Source organism: Anolis sagrei, chromosome 12 (assembly GCF_037176765.1).
Source record: "Anolis sagrei isolate rAnoSag1 chromosome 12, rAnoSag1.mat, whole genome shotgun sequence".
Taxonomy (NCBI): Eukaryota; Metazoa; Chordata; class Lepidosauria; order Squamata; family Dactyloidae; genus Anolis; species Anolis sagrei.
The window spans coordinates 14,459,721-14,486,287 of record NC_090032.1 but is presented as its reverse complement, the minus strand read 5'-3'; the positions used below and the strand labels follow the sequence as shown (position 1 = coordinate 14,486,287).

At 43.0% G+C, this 26,567-nt stretch overlaps 1 protein-coding gene across 1 annotated transcript in view; it reads left to right on the top strand.

Annotated features, from left to right (window-relative positions):
• The first annotated feature begins 231 nt into the window (after positions 1-231).
• RAB1B (RAB1B, member RAS oncogene family) overlaps positions 232-26,567 on the top strand; it is a 38,065-nt gene continuing 11,729 nt past the window's right edge. The window contains exons 1-5 of the mRNA XM_067472452.1: positions 232-419; positions 14,038-14,110; positions 16,451-16,546; positions 22,188-22,283; positions 25,687-25,818. Coding sequence (XP_067328553.1) covers positions 406-419; positions 14,038-14,110; positions 16,451-16,546; positions 22,188-22,283; positions 25,687-25,818 — 411 coding nt within the window. The 5' untranslated portion in view covers positions 232-405. The remainder of the gene's footprint in view (positions 420-14,037; positions 14,111-16,450; positions 16,547-22,187; positions 22,284-25,686; positions 25,819-26,567) is intronic.

Below are 26,567 nucleotides of genomic sequence, written 5' to 3'. Positions count from 1 at the left end.
AGTTATTAGCAAGAATTCAGATGCATGGGTAAAAAAAACCTTAGTTCATAAACCATACTGATTTTAGTGTTTTCTTATGATCAATGTTTTGGGAAAGGAGTCATGAGTGGCTTTGCTCAGCTCAGAACTACATTTCCCGGCATTCTCTGCACTGGCGCGACTAAATTACGTAGTACAGGCGACCGCGTCCCCAATGCGCCTGCGTAGTGATAAACCCTGAGGAAAGGGGCGAGGGAGGGAGGGATCCGCCGCCATCTTGTGTGAGGGAGTGAGCGGTCCAGGAAGGAAGGAAGGAGGGAGGGAAGGGAGGAAGGAAGGAAGTGGGGAGAGAAAGAGGGGAAGGAAGGAAGAGAAGCAGCTCGTCAGCCGCCCAGACACCGCGGAGGAGCCGCTGCCGCCGCCGCCATGAACCCCGAGTAGTGAGTGTCCTTGTTGGGCTGGGCTTCTACTTTAGGCCGGGGATGGAATGCGGCCTAGTTCCTGTTATGAAGCCTGGTGGGAAGGGAGAGAGGGAGGCACTATCCAAACACGGCCATAGGCCTCTGGGAAGCTGGAAAGGGCTGCTGTGTTCTTTAGAGCAGGCATGGGCCAAGTTGGGGCCCTCCAGGTGTTTTGGACTACAACTCCCACCATTCCTAACAGCCTCAGGCCCTTAAGCGGCTGAGGGGGAGAAGGAAGGGGCCTGAGGCTGTTAGGAATGGTGGGAGTTGTAGTCCAAAACACCTGGAGGGCCCCAACTTGGCCCATGCCTGCTTGAGAGTATGACCTTCCTTGGAAATGTATGTATGTAAATAGATGTGTAAACATCTCTAACTCTATAGACTTTTCCTTAGTTCAAAACCTTTGCTTATTTTAAGTTGGACAAGGACGAAAACGTGTGCCAAGTTTGGTCGCGGAGAAGCAAAACAACATCCATACTTTGACAGAATGGTGGATCTGTCATATATAATAGATCAGGCATGGGCAAACTTCGCCCCTCCAGGTATTTTGGACTAACTCCCACAATTCCTAGCAGCCGGTAAATAGGGATCACCAAACGCAGCAATGCCCGGACACGCATCAAGGAACATGAAAGGCACTGCAAACTACTCCCAACCAGAGAAATCAGCCATAGCAGAGCACCTGATGAACCAACCTGGACATATTATTTGAGAACACAGAAGTGCTGGACCACTCTCACAACCATATATATCTGTGGAATGACCAGGGTGAGACAAAGGACTCTTGTCTGCTGGAGCTAAGTGTGACTGTTTCAACTGACCACCTTGATTAGCATTTAATGGCTAGGAAGTGCCTGGGGGGAATCTTTCGTTGAGAGTGAGTTGATGTGCCACATTGTTTACAAGTGGGGTCACCTTTAGTCAGCCATAGCAGAGCACCTGATGAACCAGCCTGGACACAGCATATTATTTGAGAACACAGAAGTGCTGAACCACTCTCACAACCACCAAGTCAGACTACACAGAGAAGCCATTGAAATCCACAAGCATGTGGACAATTTCAACAGAAAGGAAGAAACCATGAAAATGAACAAAATCTGGCTACCAGTATTAAAAAACTCAAAAATTACAACAGCAAAACAACAGAGGGGAAACAAACAGGCCCATAAAACCACTCTCAACAAACGATTCCCCCCAGGCACTTCCAAGCCATTGAATGCAAATCAAGGTGATCAGCTGAAACATTCACACCTAGCCCCAGCAGACAAAAGTCCTTTGTCCCACCTTGGTCATTCCACAGATATATAAACCCATTTTTCCTATTTCCAACAGACCTCAGTACCTCTGAGGATGCTTGCCATAGATACAGGCGAAACGTCAGGAGAAAAATTGCTTCCAGAACATGGCCATATAGCCCGGAAAAACCTACAACAACCCAGCCGGTAAATAGATAGATAGACAGATGTTGTTCATTAGTTCAGTCGTCTCCGGCTCTTCGTGACCTCATGGACCAGCCCACACCAGAGCTCCCTGTCGGCTGTCACCACCCTCAGCACCTTCAAGGTCAGTCCAGTCACTTCAAGGATGCCATCCATCCATCTTGCACTTGGTCGGCCCCTCTTCCTTTTACCTTCCACTTTCCCCAGCATAGTTGTCTTCTCTAGGCTTTGCTGTCTCCTCATGATGTGGCCAAAGTACTTCAACTCTGTCTCTAGTCTCCTTCCCTCCAGTGAGCAGCCGGGCTTTATTTCCTGGAGGATGGACTGGTTGGATCTTCTCGCAGACCAAGGCACTCTCAGAACTTTCCTCCAACACCACAGCTCAAAAGCATCAATCTTCCTTCGCTCAGCCTTCCCTAAGGTCCAGCTCTCACATCCGTAGGTGACTACAGGGAAGACCATGGCTTTGACTAGGCAATGGATCTTGGTTGCCAGTCTGATGTCTCTACTCTTTACTATTTTATCGAGACTGGACATTGCTCTCCTCCCAAGAAGGAAGCGTCTTCTGATTTCCTGGCCACAGATAGATAGATAGATAGATAGAGATTCAAAGTAGGTATGTTTGTTGGGTTGTATCAACCAACATACATACATACTTTCATACAATCATAGAATAGAATCAAAGAGTTGGAAGAGACCTCATGGGCCATCCAGTCCAACCCCATTCTGCCAAGAAGCAGGAATATTGCATTCAAATCACCCCTGACAGATGGCCATCCAGCCCCTGTTTAAAAGCTTCCAAAGAAGGAGCCTCCACCACACTCTGGGGCAGAGAGTTCCACTGCTGAACGGCTCTCACAGTCAGGAAGTTCTTCCTCATGCTCAGATGGAATCTCCTTTCTTGTAGTTTGAAGCCATTGTTCCATTGCGTCCTAGTCTGCAAGGAAGCAGAAGACAAGCTTGCTCCCTCCTCCCTGTGGCTTCCTCTCACATATTTATACATGGCTATCATATCTCCTCTCAGCCTTCTCTTCTTCAGGCTAAACATGCCCAGCTCCTCAAGCCACTCCTCATAGGGCTTGTTCTCCAGACCCTTTATCATTTTAGTCGGCCTCCTCTGGACACATTCCAGCTTGTCAGTACTTTGACATATTATTGTTAGTAAAGGTAAAGGTTTTCCCCTGACGTTAAGTCCAGTCATTTCCAATTCTGGGGGATGGTGCTCATCGCCATTTCTAAGCAAAATAATAATAATACTTTATTTGTACCCCGCTACCATCTCTCCAAGGGATTCGGTGTGGCTTACATGAGGCCGAGCCCACAATACAACAATAAACAATCTCAACAGTAATACAAAACAATAAATAAACTCATAAGCAGAAAATAAGCAATAAACATTAACAATAATACAACGCGTTTCAAAACCTATGGCTGGGCCAAATGTAATCATTAAAATTTTAAAAATAATGCTGGGCATGACAAGTGGCATATAACTAGGGTAGAAATTTTGGAGAGGGATGAAATGTGCAGACAAACCTAGATTACTAGTAAAGTGCGTTTTGGGACATAGTGCTGGGAGTTTCCTTATTCTGGGAAGGCACACTGAAACAACCACGTTTTCAGGCTCCTCCTAAAGACTGCCAGAGTTGGGGCATGCCTAATGTCCTTGGGGAGTGAGTTCCAGAGACAAGGGGCCACCACCGAGAAGGCTCTCTCCCTTAGTAAAGGCAAAGGTTTTCCCCTGACATTTAAGTCCAATCATTTCCGATTCTGTGGGATGGTGCTCATTGCCATTTCTAAGCAAAATAATAATAACAATAATAATCACGATCAGTCAACTGCAAAGGGCCACCTTTATTTGGATCTGTGCGCATTATTCGAAAATACATCACACAGTCCTAGACACTTGGGAAGTGTTCGACTTGTGATTTTGTGATACGAAATCCAGCATATAGATCTCGTTTGCTGTGACATACTGTGTTTTTGTGTCAGTAAAATAAATAGTAATAATAATAAAACTTTATTTATATTCCACTGTCTCCCCACAGGGATTCAGGGCGGATTCCAAACATAAAAGGCAAACATTCAGTGCCCGAATACAACAATACATCCATGCTAATAAAATTTATACAACCTAACATATAAATGCGTGTTATAACTTAACAAACTAAAATTAAATAAAAATCACAGCCTGTTATAACAGATTTTAATTTTTATCTAAAAGCCAGGAGGGAGGGAGTGGATCTTACCTCATTTGGGAGTGTGTTCCATAGGCGGGGGGCCACAGCCGAGAAGGCCCTGTCTCTCGTCCCCGCCAGGCGCATCGGTGCTGTTGACGGGAGCGAGAGCAGGGCCTCCCCGGATGAGCTTAGATTATGAGGTGGGACATAGGGATGGATGTGTTCGGACAAGTAAGCTGTATAGAGCTTTATAGGTCAAAGCCAGCACTATACCCCATACTATACTATAAACGCTGCATTGACTTGATAAAAAGGTAAAGGTTTCCCCTTGACATTATGTCTAGTTGTGTCCAGCTAATGAGATGCTTTATTGATTTATATTGACTGATTATTATGCTACTGTTTTAATTGTTTTTAACTGTTTTATGATGTTTTTGAGCATTGAATTTTGCTATTGTTAACCGCGCTGAGTCGCCAACCCTAACTAGGCACGTGAGGTTTATACATCTGTGGAATGTTCAGGGTGCTTGAGGCAAGTGTGAATGTTGCCATTGGCCACCTTGATTAGCATTGAATGGCCTTGCAGCTTCATAGCCTGGCTTATTGCTGCCTGGAGGAATCCTTTGTTAGGAAGTGTTAGGTGGCCTTCATTATAAACCCTAGTTGCCTAGTTTCCAACAGACCTCACAACCTCTTAGGATGCCTGCCATAGATGTGGGCGAAACGTCAGGAGAGAATGCTTCTGGAACATGGCTAGACAGCCCGGGAAACTCACAGCAACCTAATGAAGGGGCACCGTTTTACAGAATATGCAGGATTGGTACAGGATGAGTTAGCATAACTTCCTTTTGTAAAATGCGTGCCATTCAGTCGGTTGAAGACGTAGCGGAGCGCTAGTGGTCTCATAAAATATAGAATCAAAGAGTTGGAAGAGACCTCATGGGCCATCCAGTCCAACCCCCTGCCAAGAAGCAGGAATATTGCATTCAAAGCACCCCCGACAGATGGCCATCCAGCCTCTTTAAAAGCTTCCAAAGAAGGAGCCTCCACCACACTCCGGGGCAGAGAGTTCCACTGCTGAATGGCTCTCACAGTCAGGAAGTTCTTCCTCATGTTCAGATGGAATCTCCTTTCTGAACTCGTTCGAGAGGCAGGAGTATAAAGTTTTGTCCTGACACAGTTCAGTCACCATTGTGCGTTGGAACAGTGAGGAGCTAGTGTCTAGATCTAAGGAAGTAATGCTACCCCTCTAGTCTGCTTTGGTTAGACCACATCTGGAATATTGTGTCCAATTCTGGGCACCACAATTCAAGAGAGATATTGACAAGCTGGAATGTGTCCAGAGGAGGGCGACTAAAATGATCAAGGGTCTGGAAAACAAGCCCTATGAGGAGCGGCTTAGGGAACTGGGCATGTTTAGCCTGAAGAAGAGAAGGCTGAGAGGGGATATGATAGCCATGTATAAATATGTGAGAGGAAGCCACAGGGAGGAGGGAGCAAGCTTGTTTTCTGCTTCCATGGAGACTAGGACGCGGAACAATGGCTTCAAACTACAAGAGAGGAGATTCCATCTGAACATTAGGAAGAACTTCCTGACTGTGAGAGCCGTTCAGCAGTGGAACTCTCTGCTGGTGCAGGCTCCTTCTTTGGAAGCTTTTAAGCAGAGGCTGGATGGCCATTTGTCAGGGGTGATTTGAATGCAATATTCCTGCTTCTTGGCAGGGGGTTGGACTGGATGGCCTAAGAGGTCTCTTCCAACTCTTTGATTCTATGATTCTATGAGCGTGTTTTTGCCATTGAGGCAAAAGCGGATTTGGAGTGGCTGGCCCACTCTCCAGATTTGGCCCCTTGTGATTTTTTCTATGGGTTTTTTTGAAATCCCGTGTTTATGTGAACCGTCCAAGGACTCTCCAAGATTTGAAGACCAACATCCAGGAAGAAATTGCCAACCTAACGCCTGCTATGCTGGCAAGAGTCATGACAAACGCCAGAACTCGGTTTACTCAGTGTTTGGAGAATGGGGGACGTCACCTACCAAATTTGATCTTCAAAACTATGTAAAAAAAACTTTAGGTATGTGCCTACATTATAAAAAAAATCTGATTCATACAATGGGTTTTATTAAGTTTTGAAAAAGGAAGTTATGCTGCCTCAACCTATATTTTGGTTTTAGAAGGGTTTGCTCACAATACAGGGACTTGTCTTCCTACAAATCCCTGAGTATGCCTCAAGAAAGTTATACTTAGGGACTTGTGTCCCTATCTTATCACATACGATGGGATTTATCGTCCACTGCCCTTAGTTTTCTAGGGCATCCTGGTCTTTACTGCAGGGTTTAATACTTGCTGCTCCATAACAGCTAACTGGAAGTGAGCTGGAAAGTGTTACATTCCTGCTCTTGGGTGCCAGATTGATAGATCAGAAGTATATGGTCTGTGCAAAGCCTGTAAGAATATTCTGAACTAGCCATCCCCTGCCATGCATTGCTGTGTCCCAGATGGGGTTCTGTGTGGGAGGTTTGACCCAATTCTATCGTTGGTGGGGTTCAGAATGCTCTGATTGTAGATGAACTATAAATCCTAGCAACTACAACTCTCGAATGTCAAGATTCTATTTTCCCCAAACTACACCAATGTTCAGGGGTCCCCCGGTGGGTTAAAGCACTGAGCTGCTGAGCTTGTTGATCGAAAGGTCGCAGGTTCGATTCCGGGGAGCGGCGTGAGCTTCCGCTGTCAGCCCTAGCTTCTGCCAACCTAGCAGCTCGAAAACATGCAAATGTGAGTAGATCAATAGGTACCGCTCCGGCGGAAAGGTAACAGCGCTCCATGCAGTCATGCCAGCCACATGACCTTGGAGGTGTCTACGGACAACGCTGGCTCTTCGGCTTAGAAATGGAGATGAGCACCACACCCCAGAGTCAGACATGACTGGACTTTACCTTTACCTTTGCACCAATGTTCACATTTGGGCATATTGAGTATTTGTGTAGAGTTTGGTCCAGATCCATCATTGTTTGAGTCCACAGTGATTTCTGGATGTAGGTGAACTACAACTCCAAAACCAAAGGACACTGCCCACCAAACCCATCCAGTATTTTCTGTTGGTCATGGGAGAATTGTGTGCCAAGTTTGGTTCAATTCCATCGTTGGTGGGGTTCAGAATTTGTAGTTTACCCCTTTGATTTTAGGTGAACTATAAATCCCAGCAACGACAACTCCCAAATTACAAAATCATTTTTTTAGTGAAGGATATACATTGGGTTGTTAGATGTATTGTGTCCAAATTTGGTGTCAATTGGTTCGGTGGTTTTTGAGTTCTGTTCATCCCACAAACGAACATTACGTTTTTATTTACCATATATACTCGAGTATAAGCCGGCCCGAATATAAGCCGTGGCACCTAATTTTACCACAAAATACTAGGAGAATGGATTGACTTGAGTATAAGTCGCGGGGTGGGAAATGCAGCAGCTACTGGTCAGTTTCAAAATATAAATAGATACCAATACAATTACATTAATTCAGGCATCAGAAGGTTAAATGTTTTGGAATAATTACATAAAACTGCAAAAAATTTAAGAGAAGACTGTCTAACTTTGATTAAACCATTATTCTAGCCTTCTTCAATGGAAATGTGTTTATGTATTCTTCCAATAATAATAAAGAGAGTGAAATAATAAAACAGTAATAACTGTAAAATAATAAATGTAATAATAACAATAATGAATTAATATAATAAATGTAATAACAATAATGAATTAAAATAATAAATGTAATATAATAAAAAGAGTAAAATGATACATGTAACAACAACGGGAGAGGAAAAGTGTATTAGTTAGACCCTGTATTGCCTACTCTTGATATATAATCTTAGAGGTGAAAAAGACCCCTAAGGACCATCTAGTCCAACCCCTTGCCATGCAAGAAGGCATAATCAAAGGACTCCTAATAGACAGCCTCTGAGGAAAAGCCTCCAGGGAAGGAGACTCCACCACACTCCCAGGCGGCGTATGCCACTCTCCAACTGCTCTTACTCTCAGAAAGTTTTTCTTAATCTTTTCATTCAAATCTCTTTCCCTGATACTTGAAACCATTGCTCCATTGTGCCCTGGTCTCTAGAGCAGCAGAAAGTCAGTTTTCCCTCTCTACCTTCTCTTCTCCCAGACAAACATTCCCCAGGAAAAAAGGAGGAAGGAAACAGTGAAGGAAGGGAGGAAACATTCCCCAGAAGAAAAGGAGGAAGGAAACAATGAAGGAAGGGGGGAAAAGAAGGGTGGAAGGGAAGGGAGGTAAAGAAGGGAGGTAGGAACGAGAGAAGGAAGGAAAGACAAAAGGGAAGGAAGGAGAGGGGGGAAAGAGGGAAGGACGAAAAGGTGAAAAAGAGGAGAGAGGAAGCTAAGGAAGGAATGGAGGGAAGGAGGGAGGGAAGAGAAGGAAGGTAAGGCAGAAGAGAAAGAATTAAGAAAGAGAGGGGGAAAGGAGGGAGAAAAGAGAGAAGGAAGGAAGAATGAAAGGGTTGAAGGGAGGAAAGAGGGAGGGAAGGAAGAAAGGGAGGGAAGGAGGAAGGAAAGACAAGGGAAGGAAGAAGAGGGAAAGAAGGAAGGACGAAAAGGTGGGAAGGAGGAGAGAGGAGGTTAAGGAAGGAATGGAGGGAGGGAAGGAAAGAGGGAAGGAGGGTAAGGCAGAAGAGAAAGAAGGAAGAGAGGGGGAAGGAGAGAGAAAAGAGAGAAGGAAAGAAGGGGTTGAAGGCAGGAAAGAGGGAGGGAAGGAAGAAAGGGAGGGAAGGAGGAAGGAAAGAGAGAAGGAATGAAAGACAAAAGGGAAGGAAGAAGAGGGGGCAAAGAGGGAAGGACGAAAAGGTGGAAAGAAAGAGAGGAAGCTAAGGAAGGAATGGAATGAAGTAGGAAGGAAAGAATGAAGGAGGGTAAGGCAAAAGAATTAAGGAAGAGAGGGGGAAAGAGGGAGAAAAGGGAAAAGAATGAAAGGTTGAAGAGAGGAAAGAGGGAGATAAAGAAGAAGGGGAGGGAGTGGGGAAGGAAAGAGAGAAGGAACGAAAGACAAAAGGGAAGGAAGGAGAGAGGGGGAAAAGAGGGAAGGACGGAAGGGTGGAAAGGAGGAAAGAGGAAGTTAAGGAAGGAATGGAGGGAGGGAAGGAGGGTAAGGCAGAAGAGAAAGAATTAAGGAAGAGAGGGGGTAAGGAGGGAGAAAAGAGAGACTGAAAGAAGAATGAAAGGGTCGAAGGGGGGAAAGAGGGAAGTAAGGAGGAAAGGGAGGGAAGGAGGAAGGAAAGAGCAAGGAATGAATGACAAAAGGGAAGGAAGGAGAGATAGGGGAAAGAGGGAAGGACGAAAAGGTGGAAAGGAGGAGAGCGGAAGCTAAAGAAGGAATGGAGGGAGGGAAGGAGGAAGGTAAGGCAGAAGAGAAGGAATTAAGGAAGGAGAGAGGGGTGAAAGAGGGAAGGACGAAAAGATGGAAAGGAGGAGAGAGGAAGCTAAGGAATGGAGGGAGGGAAGGAGGAAGGAAAGAGAGAAGGAAGATAAGGCAGAAGAGAAAGAATTAAGGAAGAGAGGGCGCAAGGAGGGATAAAAGAGAGAAGGAAGGAAAAATGAAAGGGTTGAAGGGTGGAAAGAGGGAGGGAGGGAAGGAAGAAAGGGAGGGAAGGAAGGAGAGAAGGAGGAAGGAAAGAGAGAAGGAAGGATACGATCATGGGAGAGAGAAGGGCCTAAGAAAAGAGTCCAAGGGGCTGCACCCGAGCCCCGGTCCTGGGTTTGCCCATATCTGCTATAGTTCCTAGTATTTGTTGGTGGTCCCCATTTGAAAACTAACCGGGGCTGACCCCACTTAACTCTCAATACCAGCCATGAGGTGTTGCCTTTAGTCTGTTTAAGCCCCGAGGCTGTTCCCATCTCAGGCTAAATATTTAAATATATTTTTGAAGTCATGCTTATTATGAAGACTAGAAAGTTTGTCCGGGCTTGGCCCCATGTAAGCTGCTCCGAGTCCCTATTGGGGGAGATGGTGGCTGGGTATAAATAAAGATTATTATTATTATTATTATTATTATTGTCTCCCCGCTCCTGAAGACTTGGGATTAGAGATCGTGCCTGTGGTGCTCTATGAGAAGAGTGCCAGCACAGCGTCTCGTGACTCGCCTGCTTCCTGTCACCTCTCCAGTTAAGAAACTTCCTTCCTATGACTGTTGGCTGCATTTGCCCAGAACATAGGAGAGAACAGGGTGGTGCCAAGAGGAATCCTAAAGGGCCATCCGTTGCAACCTCCTGCCATGCAGTAACACACAATTAAAGCACTCCCAACAGATGGCCATGTTTGAAGTGTTTTGTAGCCTTGGAGGGCCTATTGGTCACCATCACAAGACTCTTGAAAGAATAATAATACTGTATTGTCGAAGGCTTTTATGCCCGGAATCACTGGGTTGTTGTAGGTTTTTCCGGGCTATATGGCCATGTTCTGGAGGCATTTTCTCCTGACGTTTCGCCTGCATCTATGGCAAGCATCCTCAGAGGTAGTGAGGTCTGTTGGAAGTAGGAAAATGGGTTTATTTATCTGTGGAATGACCAGGGTGGAACAAAGGACTCGTGTCTGCTGGAGCTAGGTGTGAATGTTTCGACTGACCAGCTTGATTAGCATTTAATCGCTCTAAAATCACAACAGCAAAACAACAGAGAGTAAACAATCAGGCACATCAAATCACTCTCAACAAAAGATTCCCCCAGGCACTTCCAAGCCATTAAATGTTAATCAAGGTGGTCAGTTGAAACATTCACACCTAGCTCCAGGAGACAAAAGTCCTTTGTCTCACCCTGGTCATTCCACAGATATATAAACCCATTTTCCTACTTCCAACAGACCTCACTACCTCTGAGGATGCTTACCATAGATGCAGGCGAAATGTCAGGAGAAAATGCCTCCAGAACATGGCCATATAGCCCAGAAAAACCTACAACAACCCAATAATAATAATAATAATAATAATAATAATAATACTCTATATATATACCCCGCCACCAACTTCCCGATGGGAACTCGGAGCAGCCTACATGAGGCCAAGCCCAAATAACAATTAGAATCATAGAATCAAAGAGTTGGAAGAGACCTCATGGGCCATCCAGTCCAACCCCCTTCCAAGAAGCAGGAATATTGCATTCAAATCACCCCTGGCAGCTGGCCATCCAGCCTCTGTTTAAAAGCTTCCAAAGAAGGAGCCTCCACTACACTCCGGGGCAGAGAGTTCCACTGCTGAACGGCTCTCAAAGTCAGGAAGTTCTTCCTCATTAGGTTCTTGTGGGGGGTTTTGGGCTATAGAGCCATGTTCTAGAGGCATTTCTCCTGACGTTTCGCCTGCATCTATGGCAAGCATCCTCAGAGGTAGTGAGGTCTGTTGGAATTAGGACAATGGGTTTATATATCTGTGGAATGGCTGGGGTGGGACAAAGAGCTTTTCTCTCCTGGAGCTAGGTGTGAATGTTTCAACTGACCACCTTCATTAGCATTTGAAGGCCTGGCTGAGCCTGGGAAAATCTCTTGCTGAGAGGTGTTAAGATGTGCCTGGTTGTTTTCTCTCTGTTGTTTTGCTGTTGTAATTTTAGAGCTTTTTAATACTGGTAGCCAGATTTTGTTCATTTTCATGGTCTCTTCCTTTCTGTTGAAATTGTCCACATGCTTGTGGATTTCAATGGCTTCTCTGTGTAGTCTGACATGGTGGTTGTTCTTCCTCATGTTCAGATGGAATCTCCTTTCTTGTAGATTGAAGCCACTGTTCCACGTCCTAGTCTCCAGGGAAGCAGTAAACAAGCTTGCTCCCTCCTCTCCTCTCATCCTTCTCTTCTTCAGGCTAAACATGCCCAGCTCCTTAAGCTGCTCCTCATAGGGCTTGTTCTCCAGACCCTTGATCATTTTAATCGCCTTCCTCTGGATACATTCCAGCTTGTCCATATCTCTCTTCAATTGTGGTGCCCAGAATTGGACACAATATTCCAGGTGTGGTCTAACCAAAGCAGAATAGAACATGAGGAGCATGACTTCCCTGGATCTAGACACTATGCTCGTTTTGATGAAGGCCAAAATCCTATTGGCTTTTTTTGCTGCCACATCACATTGTTGGCTCATGTTTAACTTGTTGTCCACGAGGACTCCAAGATCTTTTTCACACGTACTGCTCTCGAGCCAGGCGTTGTCCCCCATTCTGTATCTTTGCATTTCGTTTTTCTGCCTAAGTGGAGTATCTTGCATTTGTCACTGTTGAACTTCATTTCAAAAAACGGAAAACGCAAACAATAAACAACAACATCATAATTACATAAAACATGCGAATACATAACAATATAAAATTACAATAAGCACAAACACAATGACAATGGGCGGGCTACACATGATTAAAAGAAGAACTAATTAAAAACTAATTAAAATAACATCTTTGGCTAGTAAACTGTAGTATGTTTGCAAACATTTATTCAGCCTGATTACTGTTTGTGCTACTGGTATAACATTCAAGCATGGTGCTGTCGAAGGTTTTCATGGCTGGAATCACTGCGTTGCTGTGAGTTTTCTGGGCTGTGTGACCATGTTCCGGAAGCATTTTCTCCTGACGTTTCATCCACATCTAAGGCAGACATCCTCAGGTTTTGGTGGTGACCAGGGGAGCATTTGCACAGTTAAAACTTGTGCGCCAGCTGCGCCCATACCTTGGGAAGTCTGACTTGGCCATGGTAGTCCACGCTCTGGTTACATCCCATATAGACTACTGCAACGCGCTCTATGTGGGGTTGCTTTTGAAGATGGTCCGGAAGCTTCAACTAGTACAACGAACAGCAGCCAGGTTGCTAACAGGAGCGTTGCTCAGGGAGCATACAACCCCCCTGCTGCGCCAGCTCCATTTGCTACCGGGCCCAATACAAAGTGCTGGCTTTGACCTATAAAGCCCTAAACGGTTCTGGCCCAATTTACCTGTCTGAACGTATCTCCTGTTATGAACCATTGAGAACTTTAATATCGTCTGGGGAGGCCCTGCTCTCGATCCCGCCTTTGTCACAAGTACGTTTGGCGGGGACGAGAGACAGGGCCTTCTCAGTGGTGGCCCCTCGGCTATGGAACACCCTGCCTAGGGAGATCAGATCTGCTCCCTCACTCTTAACATTTCGTAGCTTTTAGGAAAAAATTAAAAACATGGTTTTGGGACCAGGCCTTCGAGCAGTAGAAACAAATCTATGCAGCATTTCGGAAAGACAATGACTGGAATGGTGATTCGACGGATGAGACTGTTTTAATGATTGTTTACTGTTTATGGATATATTTTAATCTGATTTATGTCTAACTGTAATTGTATAATTGTATAATTGTAATTGTTTGTGCTGGCATTGAATTTTGCCATTACCTATGTGGAAACCGCTTTGAGTCCCCTTTGGGGTGAGAAAAGCAGTATACAAACGTTGTAAATAAATAAATAGACAAGTAAAAACATGGCTGTTCGAGCAAGCATTCACAAATGCAGAGTAGCTATTATAGGAAATCGAATGACTTGACAATTGAACTGGACAAAGCTTGATAATAAGGAGACGCTAATGATGTTGTTTTTATTGCTCTTGTGGTGTTTTATACTGTTTAATGTCTTAATTTATATTATGTTTTTATGTGTACTGATTTGTTGGAAACCACCTTGAGTCACCGATTGGCTGAGAAAGGCGGTATACAAATACAGCAAATAAATAAATTGTGAAACTAGGCAAGTGGGGTTCATATATCTGTGGAATGTCCAGGGTGGGAGAAAGAACTCAATATCAATAATTCAAGCATAGGTTAGTTCAAGAGAGTGAAGAGAGGTGCGAAGAATGTAGAATCCATGACTGGAGTAGTGTTGGCTCATTCCAAGGAAGTAGATCAATACTAATGAAAAGTTGGAGAGGCTGTGTTCTTTGGATCCATGTAAACCTCCCTGTGATGTATCTCTTTTTTTTTCTTTCAGTGACTACCTATTCAAGTTGCTTCTAATCGGTGACTCTGGTGTGGGGAAATCTTGTCTCTTGCTACGGTTTGCGGTGAGTATCTCATCCCACCTGAAGTGAGTCGCTTTCCTTACGAACTTCCAGTTGTATGGAAGGCAACCCAATTGAATTAGAAAATAGAACATTTTATTTTATTTGTTAAAAATATTTTTTATTATTTTATCATGGTTTAATACATTTGTTATACATTGTTTGTTTTACAGCAGATACATATTATTCAATACAACCTACCATACTTTTGGCACAGCGGTGAGGGATAGATAATACAATCTCCTTCCTTCTTTCCTTCCCTTTTGTCTTTCCCTCTTTCTCTCTTATTATATATTTGTTTATGTCAGACATTTGTATCCTATCCTATCTCGACCTCCGCAGAGGGACTCAGGGCGGCTAAACAACCAGCACACCATGGTGCCCTCAGCCAAAAGCATAAATATACAATTTAAATAAAAACAGTATAAAACATTCAATCTATCGCCGATTTTCCTCTCTCTTTCTCCCTACCTCCATTCCCTTCCATCCTTTTGTCCTTCCCTCCCTTTTCTCTTTCCTTCATTCTTACTTCCCTCCCTGTTTCCCCTTCCACCCTTCCCTTCCACCCTTTCATCCTTTCCTTTTTCCTCCCTCTCTCCCTCTTTCTCCTTCCTTCCTTCCTTCCTTCCTTCCTTCCTTCCTTCCTTCCTTCCCTCCCTTTTGTCTCTCCTTCCTTCTCACTTTCTTTTATCCTTCCTTCCTTCCCTTTTGTTTTTCCTTCCTTCTCTCTTTCCTTCCTCCTTACCTCCCTCTTTCTCCTTCCATCTTCCCCTTTCGTCCTTCCTTCCTTCTCTCTTTCCTTCCTCCTTTCCTTCCTCCCTTCCCTCTCTCCCTCTTTCTCCTTCCACCCTTCCGTTCCACCCTTTCATCCTTTCCTTTTCCTCCCTCTCTCCCTCTTTCTCCTTCCTTCCTTCCTTCCTTCCTTCCTTCCCTTTTGTCTTTCCTCGCTTTATTGTCCGTTTTCCAATTCTTAACGTATGTTATTCTTGCAGCAGTAACTATGTAAGAGAATAAAATGTCTTTATCTAGATTGAGGGTAATATCTAAATCAGTAATATTGAGTAAATATAACTCTGGTTTTTTTGGGAAAGAAATTCCCAGCATTTTTTGCATTTCTTCATGAATGTTCTTCCAGTATTCTTGGGCTTTTCTACAAGTCCACCACATATGAAAAAAACTACCCTCAGCCTCTTGGCATTTCCAACATTTTTTGTCCATGTTTTTAATACATTAGGCCTAATTTTTTGGGTGTGATGTACCATCTATGGAACATTTTAAACCAATTTTCTTTGAGATCTGTCGCATAGGTATATTTTATTTTTTATTCCAAATTAATTCCCATTCTCTTAACTGAATGGGTCTCCTTAAATTTTCCGCCCATCTGATCATACAGTTTTTTATTACTTCAGTTTCCGTTGACTATTCCAATAGTTTGTCATAAATTTTTGTTATTAACTTCCTCTGAGTTTGTAAGATTCTATCCCAAAATAAATCTTTGCTGTTAAAACCAATCTTCTTGTCTTATGTGTAGTAGTCCTTAATCTTCATGTAATGCAGTCAGGAGATATTAATGAAGTCTTTTTTTAATATTTTCATGAGATTTTAAAGTTACTGTATTTATGAGTGATGGTCACTCGTTGGCCTGATAGATGTCTTGTGTCCAAATGTGGTGTCAATTTGCCCTGTGATTTTTAAGTTCTGTTAATCCCACAAACAAACATTACATTTTTATTTATATAGATATACATAAATATACATACACACACACACACACACACACACACACAAAACTGGGCCACAGCAACGTGTGGCAGGGGACAGCTAGTAAATAATAATAACTTTGTTTACATCCCACCACCATCTCCCAAAAGGGACTTGGGGTGGCTAAATGAGGCCTACACCAATATCTTTCCTTGTAAAATGGTTTTCTGGGCCTGTATTTACTTTTTTATTTATATAGATATACACAAATACACACACACTAAACACATATACACAGACTGGGCCACAGCAACGTGTGGCAGGGGACAGCTAGTAAATAAAAGTAACTTTGTTTACATCCCACCACCATCCCCCAAAAGGGACTTGGGGTGGCTAAATGGGGCCTACACCAATGTCTTTCCTTGTAAAATGGTTTTCTCGACCCGTATTTCCTCCTGTCCTGTGCCCAGTGAGGCAAATGGAACTCGATTATTTCAAAATTCATTCAATGCCTTAGTTTTGGATCAACGTTTGGAATTTTCAACTTAAGGAGTGTAGGCTGCACTCATCCTTATGGGAATGGGAGTGATGGCTCTCTCCCTGTGAATAACAAAACTCTATGTCTGTTTTTCATGTTGATAGGATGACACCTACACAGAAAGCTACATTAGCACCATCGGGGTGGACTTCAAAATCCGCACCATCGAACTGGATGGCAAAACCATCAAACTGCAAATTGTGAGTGTCATGTTGGGGCAGCTCCACCAAAGACTCCAAAGGTCAGAGGGTCTTGTCCTGTTTCTCAATTCCAAAATGCCTTTTGGAGTTGGAAGGGACTGCTAGGGCCATCTAGTATTGCAGAGATATCCAATTACCGTATATACTCGAGTATAAGCCGACCTGAATATAAGCCGAGGCACCTAATTTTATCACAAAAAACTGGGAAAACGTATTACTCGAGGATAAGTGAGGGTGGGAAATGCATCCACTATGGGTCAATTTCAAAATAAAAATCGATACCAACAGAATTACCATCTGGAATATTGTGTCCAATTCTGGGCACCACAATTCAAGAGAGATATTGACAAGCTGGAATGTGTCCAGAGGAGGGCGACTAAAATGATAAAAGGTCTGGAGAACAAGCCCTATGAGGAGCGGCTTAAGGAGCTGGGCATGTTTAGCCTGAAGAAGAGAAGGCTGAGAGGGGATATGATAGCCATGTATAAATATGTGAGAGGAAGCCACAGGGAGGAGGGAGCAAGCTTGTTCTCTGCATCCCTGGAGACTAGGACGCGGAACAATGGCTTCAAACTACAAGAGAGGAGATTCCATCTGAACATTAGGAAGAACTTCCTGACTGTGAGAGCCATTCAGCAGTGGAACTCTCTGCCCCAGAGTGTGGTGGAGGCTCCTTCTTTGGAAGCTTTTAAACAGAGGCTGGATGGCCATCTGTCAGGGGTGATTTGAATGCAATATTCCTGCTTCTTGGCAGAATGGGGTTGGACTGGATGGCCCATGACTGTGAGAGCTGTTCAGCAGTGGAACTCTCTGCCCCGGAGTGTGGTGGAGGCTCCTTCTTTGGAAGCTTTTAAACAGGGGCTGGATGGCCATCTGTCAGGGGTGATTTGAATGCAATATTCCTGCTTCTTGGCAGAATGGGGTTGGACTGGATGGCCCATGAGGTCTCTTCCAACTCTTTGAGTCTATGATTCTACATTAATTGAGGCATCAGTAGATTAAATATTTACATAAAACTGTAATTTAAGATAAGACTGTCCAACTCTTATTAAACTATTATTCTAACCTCCTTCAATGTAAAGGTACTTATTAAAATAATTAAAATAATAGAGTAAAATAATGAAAATGCAATAAAAATAGTAATAATAGAGTAAAATTATAAATGTAGTAATAATAAGGTAACATACTGTAAATGTAATAATAATAAATAGATTAAAATAATAAATGTAATAATAGGGTAAAATACTGTAAATGTAATAATAATAGAGCAAAATAATGTAAATATAATAATCATAGAGTAAAATAATACATGTAATAAAATAATACTAATAACAGAATAAAATAATAAATAACCTTGACTCGAGTATAAGCCGAGGGGAGCTTTTTCAGCCTAAAAAAGGGGTGAAAAACTAGGTTTATACTCGAATATATACAGTAATAGCATTCATTAAAAGGTGCCTATCCAATCTCTACTTAGAGGCCTCCAACATAGACTGCCTCAAGAAGTGCTGGATTCTTTATTTCACTGTTGGAACATTAAAACAAATTCCTAATATTTTGGTGGAATATCTTTTCTCATAGTTAGGAGCCATTGGTTTGAATTGCCAAAGTCTGGAATCACTGGGTTGCTGTGAGATTTCCAGAAGCATTCTCTCCTGACGTTTTGCCCACATTTATGGCAGGCATTCTCAGAGGTTGTGAGGCCAAAAAACACTAAACCTATCCTGTGTAACCTGGAAGTTTCTTGGTCTTTCCCCTTTTATTTTTATTTATTTATTAATTTCCCCCTCTTTTTTCTCTTTTTATTTTATTTTATTACTTTTTTATTTTATTTTTTTTAGTTTTCCTCTCTCTTTTCTTCTTCTCATTTCTTTTCCTCCCATTGTCCCTTTTCTCTTTCTAACTTTCCTGAGCACATTGTTCCCCCACTTTCTATGTAAACTAGTTCACTTCTTTCTTTCCTATTATGCTCCATTCTTGTGAGCAAATTTTATTCTCAATAAAAATATAATTGAAGAAAACATTTTAAAAATTGGCTGGACAAGATGAGAGAAATAAAAAATATGGACGAATTGTCTTTTTTTAACTAAATAAGAACACTGGTAATGTGTTAAAAAGGACAAATTGGGATCTCTTTCATGACTATGACAAGGACAGTAGAGACAAAAGTTAAATCTAGAATTAAAATTTAAATAACGACTATAAGGCAAAGAAGAGAAGAACCCAAGAAGATGGGATGGGAGTCAAGTTTTTTTAAAAACATGAAAGAAACAAATTGGGAAAAGGTTACAGAATACTTCAAACAAAGAAACATAAAGATTTTGATTTAGCAAAGAAGAATCAGAAAAACATAAAAAGTAAAAAACAAAGTTGAGAGGAAGAAGACAGAAATCAGTGGTCGAAAGAGAAGAAGAGGAAAGAAGGAAAAGAAATCTGACCTCTAGAAGACACCAGGAAGTCAAAACAACTTTCATATTGGGTTGTTGGCCATGGTCTAGTGGCATTCTCTCCTGACGTTTCGCCTCTTCAGGATGCTTGCCATAGCTGCAGGCGAAACGTCAGGAGAGAATGCCTCTAGACCATGGCCATACAGCCCGAAAAACCTACAACAACCCAGTGATTCTGGCCATGAAAGCCTTCGACAATACATTTCATATTCTCATTTTTCTCTTTTTTAATTATTATTATTATTATTACTTCTTTTCTTTTTCTTCTCTCTATTAAATTCTCCCTTATCTAGCCTTCCCCTACCTTTTTTCTCTTCCCCCCTTTTACTCTTATTTTAATTGTAAGCTAAATATTTAGTAAAGGTTATTGTGAAAAAAAGGAAGTCAAGTTTTTTTCCTTCTTTTTTTCCTTTCTCTCTTCTCTATTTCCTACTTTACTATATCAATATTGTTCTACCTCTTTTGATTTTTTTTACTACCTTTGTTTATCAATAAAAAATTAATACCAAAAAAAACCACTAAAAAAACGGGAATTCAAGACAATAATCAATCAAGGCCAGCTATACCTCCCAACAAAGGATTCCCCAGACAGGAAGCAGCCAGACTTTGAAGCTGCAAGGCGATTCAACGCTAATGAAGGTGGCCAATTGTAACATTCACACTTGGCTCAAATAGATGAGAGTTCTCTCTCCCACTCCTGACATCATTCCACAGATATATAAACCCCACTTGCCTAGTTTCCAACAGACTTCACAACCTCTAAGAGTGTCTGCCGTAGATGTGGGCGAAACGTCAGGAGAGAATGCTTCTGGAACATGACCATACAGCCTGGAAAACTCACAGCAACCCATTGGTTTGTATTCTAGTTTCTAGAGAAGTAGAAAACAAGTTACAACAGATTTATTATTATTGTTGTTGCCGTTATTTATACTGCTTTTATGGCAGGAATCCTCAGTGGTTGTGAGGTCTGATGGAAACTAGGCAGGGGGGGTTCATATATCTGTGGTATGATGTCCAGGATGGAAGAAAGAACTCTTGTCTGCTTGAGGCAAGTGTGGATGTTTCAATTGCCACCTTGATTAGCATTAAATAGCCTTGCAGCTTCAAAGCCTGGTTGCTTCCTGCCTGGGGGAATCATTTGTTGGGAGGTGTTAGCTAGCCCTGATTGTTTCTCTGGAAGTCCCCTGTTGTTTGAGTGTTGTCTTTATTTATTGTCCTGATTTTGGAGTTCTTTAATACTGGTAGCCAGATTTTGTTCGTGTTCATGGTTTCCTCCTTTCTGTTGTAATTGTCCACATGCTTCATGTGGATTTCAGGGGCTTCCCTGTGTAGCCTGAGATGGTGGTTGTGAGAGTGGTCCAGCATTTCTGTGTTCCCCAATAATATGCTATGTCCTCAATAATATACTGTTCCCCAATAATATACTGTAGGAAAATGGGTTTATATATCTGTGGAATTTATTTATTTATTTTTGTCGTGTCAGGAGCGACTTGAGAAACTGCAAGTCGCTCCTGGTGTGAGTGGAATGACCTGTGGAATGACCAGGGTGGGACAAAGGATTTTTGTCTGCTGGAGCTAGGTGTGACTGTTTCAACTGACCACCTTGATTAGCATTTAATGGCTTGGGGGGAATCTTTTGTTGAGAGTGATTTGATGTGCCTGATTGTTTCCTCTCTGTTGTTTTGCTGTTGTAATTTTTGAGTTTTACTGGTAGCCAGATTTTGTTCATTTTCATGGTTTCTTCCTTTCTGTTGAAATTGTTGTCCACATGCTTGTGGATTTCAGTGGCTTCTCTGTGTAGCCTGACATGGTGGTTGTGAGAGTGGTCCAGCATTTCTGTGTTCTCAAATAATATGCTGTGTCCAGGTTGGTTCATCAGGTCCTCTGCTATGGCTGACTAAAGGTGACCCCACTTGTAAACAATCAGGCACATCAAATCACCTCTCGAAGAAAGATTCCCCCCAGGCACTTCCAAGCCATTAAATGCTAATCAAGGTGGTCAGTTGAAACATTCACACCTAGCTCCAGCAGACAAAAGTCCTTTGTCCCACTCTGGTCATTCCACAGATATATAAACCCCTTTTTCCTAGTTCTAACAGACCTCACTACCTCTGAGCATGCTTGCCATAGATGCAGGCGAAATGTCAGGAGAAAATGCCTCTAGAACATGGCCATATAGCCCGGAAAACCTACAACAACCCAGTAATTCTGGCCATGAAAGCCTTCGACAATACATTAGTATTATTATTATTATTCTGATGTCCGTGGTGGAGTCTCCATTGGCCTGAACAAAATCTGACAACCAGTATTTAAAAAACTCTAGAATAAGGACAGTAAATAAAGAGCAACATTCTGAAAACAGGGGAATTCCAGGCATAAACAATCAAGGCCAGCTAACACCTCAAAACAAAGGATCCCCCCAGGCAGCTACCAGCCAGGCTTTGAAGCTGTGAAGCCATTCAGTCCTAATCAAGAAGTGCTGAAAATTTGGATTTTGTGACACGGATTCTCCCGGCTCGGCTTGCTTTTTGTTGGCACGTTAATCCATTAATTTATTGTTAAAATTTACTGATGATGTACAACGTTTTAATATGATTTTATTGTGAATTGTAATTTTTATGGTATTTATGCTGTTAGCATCCTCTGATGCTCACGTGGGGCCGCGCTGAATCCCCTTTGTGGGGAGAAGGGCGGGATATAAATATTTAAAATAAATAAAATAATTGAACTGACTAATTGCAACATTCACACTTGCCTCAAACAGACAAAAGTTCTGTCCCACTCTGGACATCATTCCACAGATATCTAAACCCCACTTGCCTAGTTTCCAACAGACTTCACAACCTCTAAGAGTGCCTGCCATAGATGTGGGCGAAACGTCAGGAGAGAATGCTTCTGGAACATGACCATACAGCCTGGAAAACTCACAGCAACCCATTGGTTTGTATTCTAATTTCTGGAACAGTAGAAAACGACTTTCAACAGATTTATTATTGTTGTTGCCATTGTTATTTATACTGCTTTTATCTCTTGCCTGTCCTGGTCCTAAACCAGTGTTTGTCATCAGTAATGGGCTGGATGAGGGCAAACAAATTAGAACTCCATCCAAACAAGAGAGAGGTGCTTCTGGTCAGTTGCAGGGAAGATCAGGTGCTGAGATTAACTACTGTCTCCTTCTCTTTTTCCCTCTCTAGTGGGACACAGCTGGACAGGAACGGTTTCGAACCATCACATCCAGCTACTACCGAGGGGCACATGGCATCATTGTAGTATACGACGTAACAGATCAGGTAATAGATCGGCAGCTCTATGTTATCTGTCATGGTGTTTGGAGCATTGGGAAGAGCAACAAGGGAAGCGGAGGCATCTTAACAGAGAGAAGCATGGAAGCCTAGTCTTTGTACACACAGAGGCTGGAATCCCAGCTATATATATAAAAATGAAATGTTCGTTTGTGGGATTAACATAACTCAAAAACCACTGGGCAAATTGACTTAAAATTTGGACACAAGACACCTACTACCCCAAGGAGTGACCATAAAAACACTGAAAAACACAGCAGAAGGGACTTAAAAAGCAAAAAATACATTACAACGCACGCACAAAACCACATATATATATACACAAACACACATATATACTAACATATATGCATGTACACACACAAAACACATACTCAGAAAGGAGGAAGGAGGGAGAGAAGGAAAGAAAGAAGGGTAGGCAAGGAAGGAGAGAAAGAGAAGGAAGGAGGGAGAGAAGAAGGGAAAGAAGGAGAGAATGAAGAAAAGAAAGAAGGGTAGAGAAGGAAGGAGGGAGAGCAAGAGGGAAGGAGAGAAGGAAAGAAAGAAGGGTAGAGGAGGAGGGAAGGAGATAAGGGAAGAAAGAAGGGTAGAGAAGGAAGGAAGGAGAGAAAGGGGGAGAACGGGGGAAAGAAGGAGAGAAGGAAAGAAAGGTAGAGAAGGAAGGAGGGAGAGAAAGAGGGAAAAAGGAGGGAAGGAGATAAGAAAAAAAGAAGGGTAGAGAAGGAAGGAGGGAGTGCAAGAGGGAAGGAGAGAAGGGTAGAGAAGGAAGGAAGGAGGGAAGGAGATAAAGAAGGAAAGAAAGAAGGGTAGAGAAGAAAGGAAGGAGAGAAAGAGGGGGAGAAAGAGGGAAAGAAGGAGAAAAGGAAAGGAAGAAAGGTAGAGAAGGAAGGAGGGAGAGAAAGAGGGAAAGAAGGAGGGAAGGCGATAAAGAAGGAAAGAAAGAAGAGTAGAGAAGGAGAGAAAGAGGGAAAGAAGGAGAGAAGGAAAGAAAGAAAGGTAGAGAAGGAAGGAAGGAGAGACGAAGGGAGATAAAGAAGGAGGGAAGGAGATAAAGAAGGAAAGAAAGAAGGGTAGAGAAAGAGGGAAGGAGGGAGAGAATAAAATAAGTGAAAGAGGGAAGGAAGAAGAGAAGGAACGAAAGAGAGAAAGAGGGAGAGAAGGAAGGAAAGAGACAAGGAACCAAAGAACAAAGAACGCGAGAAAAGAAAAAGGTAGAGAAGGAAGAAAGAAGAAGGAAAAGAAAAAGAGGGAAGGAAGGAAGAAGAGAAAGAAAGGAGAGAAAGAGGGATGGAAGGTTGGCTACAGCAATGCATGGCGGGTACAGCTAGTCTATATAAAAAAATGTAACGTTCGTTTGTGGGATGAACACAACTCAAGAACCACTGGACAAATTGCCGTCAAATTTGGCCACAAGACACCTACTAACCCAAGGAAGGACCCTCACTCAAAAAAATTGATTTTGTCATTTGGGAGTTGTAGTTGCAGTAAGTCTATAGGTTATGTCCCAATTTACAATTCAGAACCTATACTCCACTTAGGCAGAAAAAATGTAATTCAGAGGTACAGAATGGGGGACGAGGCCTGGCTCGAGAGCAGTACGTGTGAAAAAGATCTTGGAGTCCTCGTGGACAGGAAGTTAAACATGAGCCAACAATGTGATGCGGCAGCAAAAAAAAAAAAAAAAACCATTGGGATTTTGGCCTGAGGAGCCTAGTGTCTAGATCCAGGGAAGTCATGCTCCCCATGCTCTATTCTGCCTTGGTTAGACCACACCTGGAAGATTGTGTCCAATTCTGGGCACCACAATTCAAGAGAGATATTGACAAGCTGGAAATGTGTCTGGAGGAGGGCGACTCAAATGATCAAGGGTCTGGAGAACAAGCCCTATGAGGAGCGGCTTAAGGAGCTGGGCATGTTTAGCCTGAAGAAGAGAAGGCTGAGAGGAGACATGATGAGGGCCATGTATATATATGTGAGATGAAGTCACAGGGAGGAGGGAGCAAGCTTGTTTTCTGCTTCCCTGAAGACTAGGACGTGAAACAATGGCTTCAAACTACAAGAAAAGAGATTCCACCTGAACTCGAGGAAGAACTTCCTGACTGTGAGAGCCGTTCAGCAGTGGAACTCTCTGCCTTGGAGTGTGGTGAAGGCTCCTTCTTTGGAAGCTTTTAAACAGACAGAGGCTGGATGGCCATCTGTCATGGGTGCTTTGAATGCAATATTCCTGCTTCTTGGCAGGGGGTTGGACTGGATGGCCCATGAGGTCTCTTCCAACTCTTTGATTCTATGATTCTATCTGCCTAGAAAGTCTGGTGGCAAAGGACTTTTACAAGTCAAACAAGCAGTCAAAAAAGAAAAACACGATGCCCTGGCCGAATATGTCAAGGAAAGCCAAGAACCTGCTTTAGTTGAAGTCAATAATCGGAAACTTCTCAAAGCACAGCAGACAAAGAGTCAGTACAAGAAAACTGCACTCCAAACCAGAGGTGACAGCTGCCACAACAAAGCCTTACGTGGACAGTTCCTTGACAATATTGAAGGAAAATTTTGCAAGGAGAAGACCTGGTGATGGCTCACAAATGGAACCCTGAAGAAGGAGACAGAAGGCCTGATTCTTGCAGCCCAGGTGCAAGCCATCAGAACCAATGCCATTAAGGCCAGGATCGAAAAATCAGCAGATGACCCAAAATGCTGCCCTGGAAACTAGGACGCAATGGAACAATGGCTTCAAACTACAAGAAAGAAGATTCCATTTGAACATGAGGAAGAACTTCCTGACTGTGAGAGCTGTTCAGCAGTGGAACTCTCTGCCCTGGAGTGTGGTGGAGGCTCCTTCTTTGGAAGCTTTGAAACAGCCATCTGTCAGGGGTGCTTTGAATGCAATATTCCTGCTTCTTAGCAGAATGGGGTTGGACTGGATGGCCCTTGAGGTCTCTTCCAACTCTTTGATTCTATGATTCTATGAAATATCTGGTATGCAGAATGTATTTTCATTCCCTAGACTAAATTTGGCACAAATGCGCAATACCAGTGGGGTTGGGGAGGGGGGATTGATTTTGTCATTTCAGAGTTATAGTTGCTGGGATTTGTAGTTCACCTCCAATCAAAGAGCATTCTGAACTCCACCATGGATGGCCCATGAGGTCTCTTCCAACTCTAGGATTCTATGAATTCTATGGTTCTATGAATGCTTCTGGAATGTGGACATACAACCCAGAAAACTTACAGCAACCAATGATTCCGACCATGAAAATCTTCAACCACACTTCCTCTTATTGTTATGCAAGGCTTTTATAAATGAAGACGCTTAGAGCTCCTTTGGGTGCTTTTCTACCTCCCTACGGTTTGGCTCTTCTGTGTTTCATCGTGTTCTCTCTTTCATTTTGTACAGGAATCCTACAACAACGTGAAGCAGTGGCTGCAGGAAATTGAGCGCTACGCCAGCGAGAACGTCAACAAACTCCTCGTGGGCAACAAATGCGACTTGACCACAAAGAAAGTGGTGGACTACACAACTGCCAAGGTGAGAGCGATGGAGGGGTAGGCCTTGGCATGGGTGAACCACCACTAGTTTGTGGGCTTTTTCACTATTTGCTGCCTACCTCCTAAAGTGCTAAAACGTAAACAGTGCCTGACATTGGTTGGGATTGAAAAGTGACCGCAGCAACCATAAAGTGCTAATTAAATTGTGCTCGTCCTCCTTCTCTCTGCATGCTAAAGTGCATAAGTGTGTTTTCAGAAGATTTCTGAAGGAGAGGAAGGTGGGGCCATTTTTATTTCTTTAGGAAGGGAGTTCCAGAGGCCCCCTCTCTCGTTCCCACCGACCGTGCTTGTGACCAGGGAAGACGGACTGAAAACAGGGTCTCTGTGGACGGCAGTGCGTGAGGTGGTCTATATAGGGAGATGCGGTTAGACAAAAAAGCCTGGACCTAAACTGTTTAGCGGAGTGCTTCTCAACCTTCCTAATGGCGCGACCCCTTAATACAGTTCCTCATGTTGTCGTTAACCCAACCATAACATTATTTTCGTTGCTGCTTCATAAGTGTAACTTTGCTACTATTATGAATCATAATGTAAATGATAATGGTGCCCAGAATTGGACACAATATTCCAGATGTGGTCTATTCTGCTTTGGTTAGACCACATCTGGAATATTGTGTCCAATTCTGGGCACCACAATTCAAGAGAGATATTGACAAGCTGGAATGTGTCCAGAGGAGGGCGACTAAAATGATCAAGGGTCTGGAGAACAAGCCCTATGAGGAGCGGCTT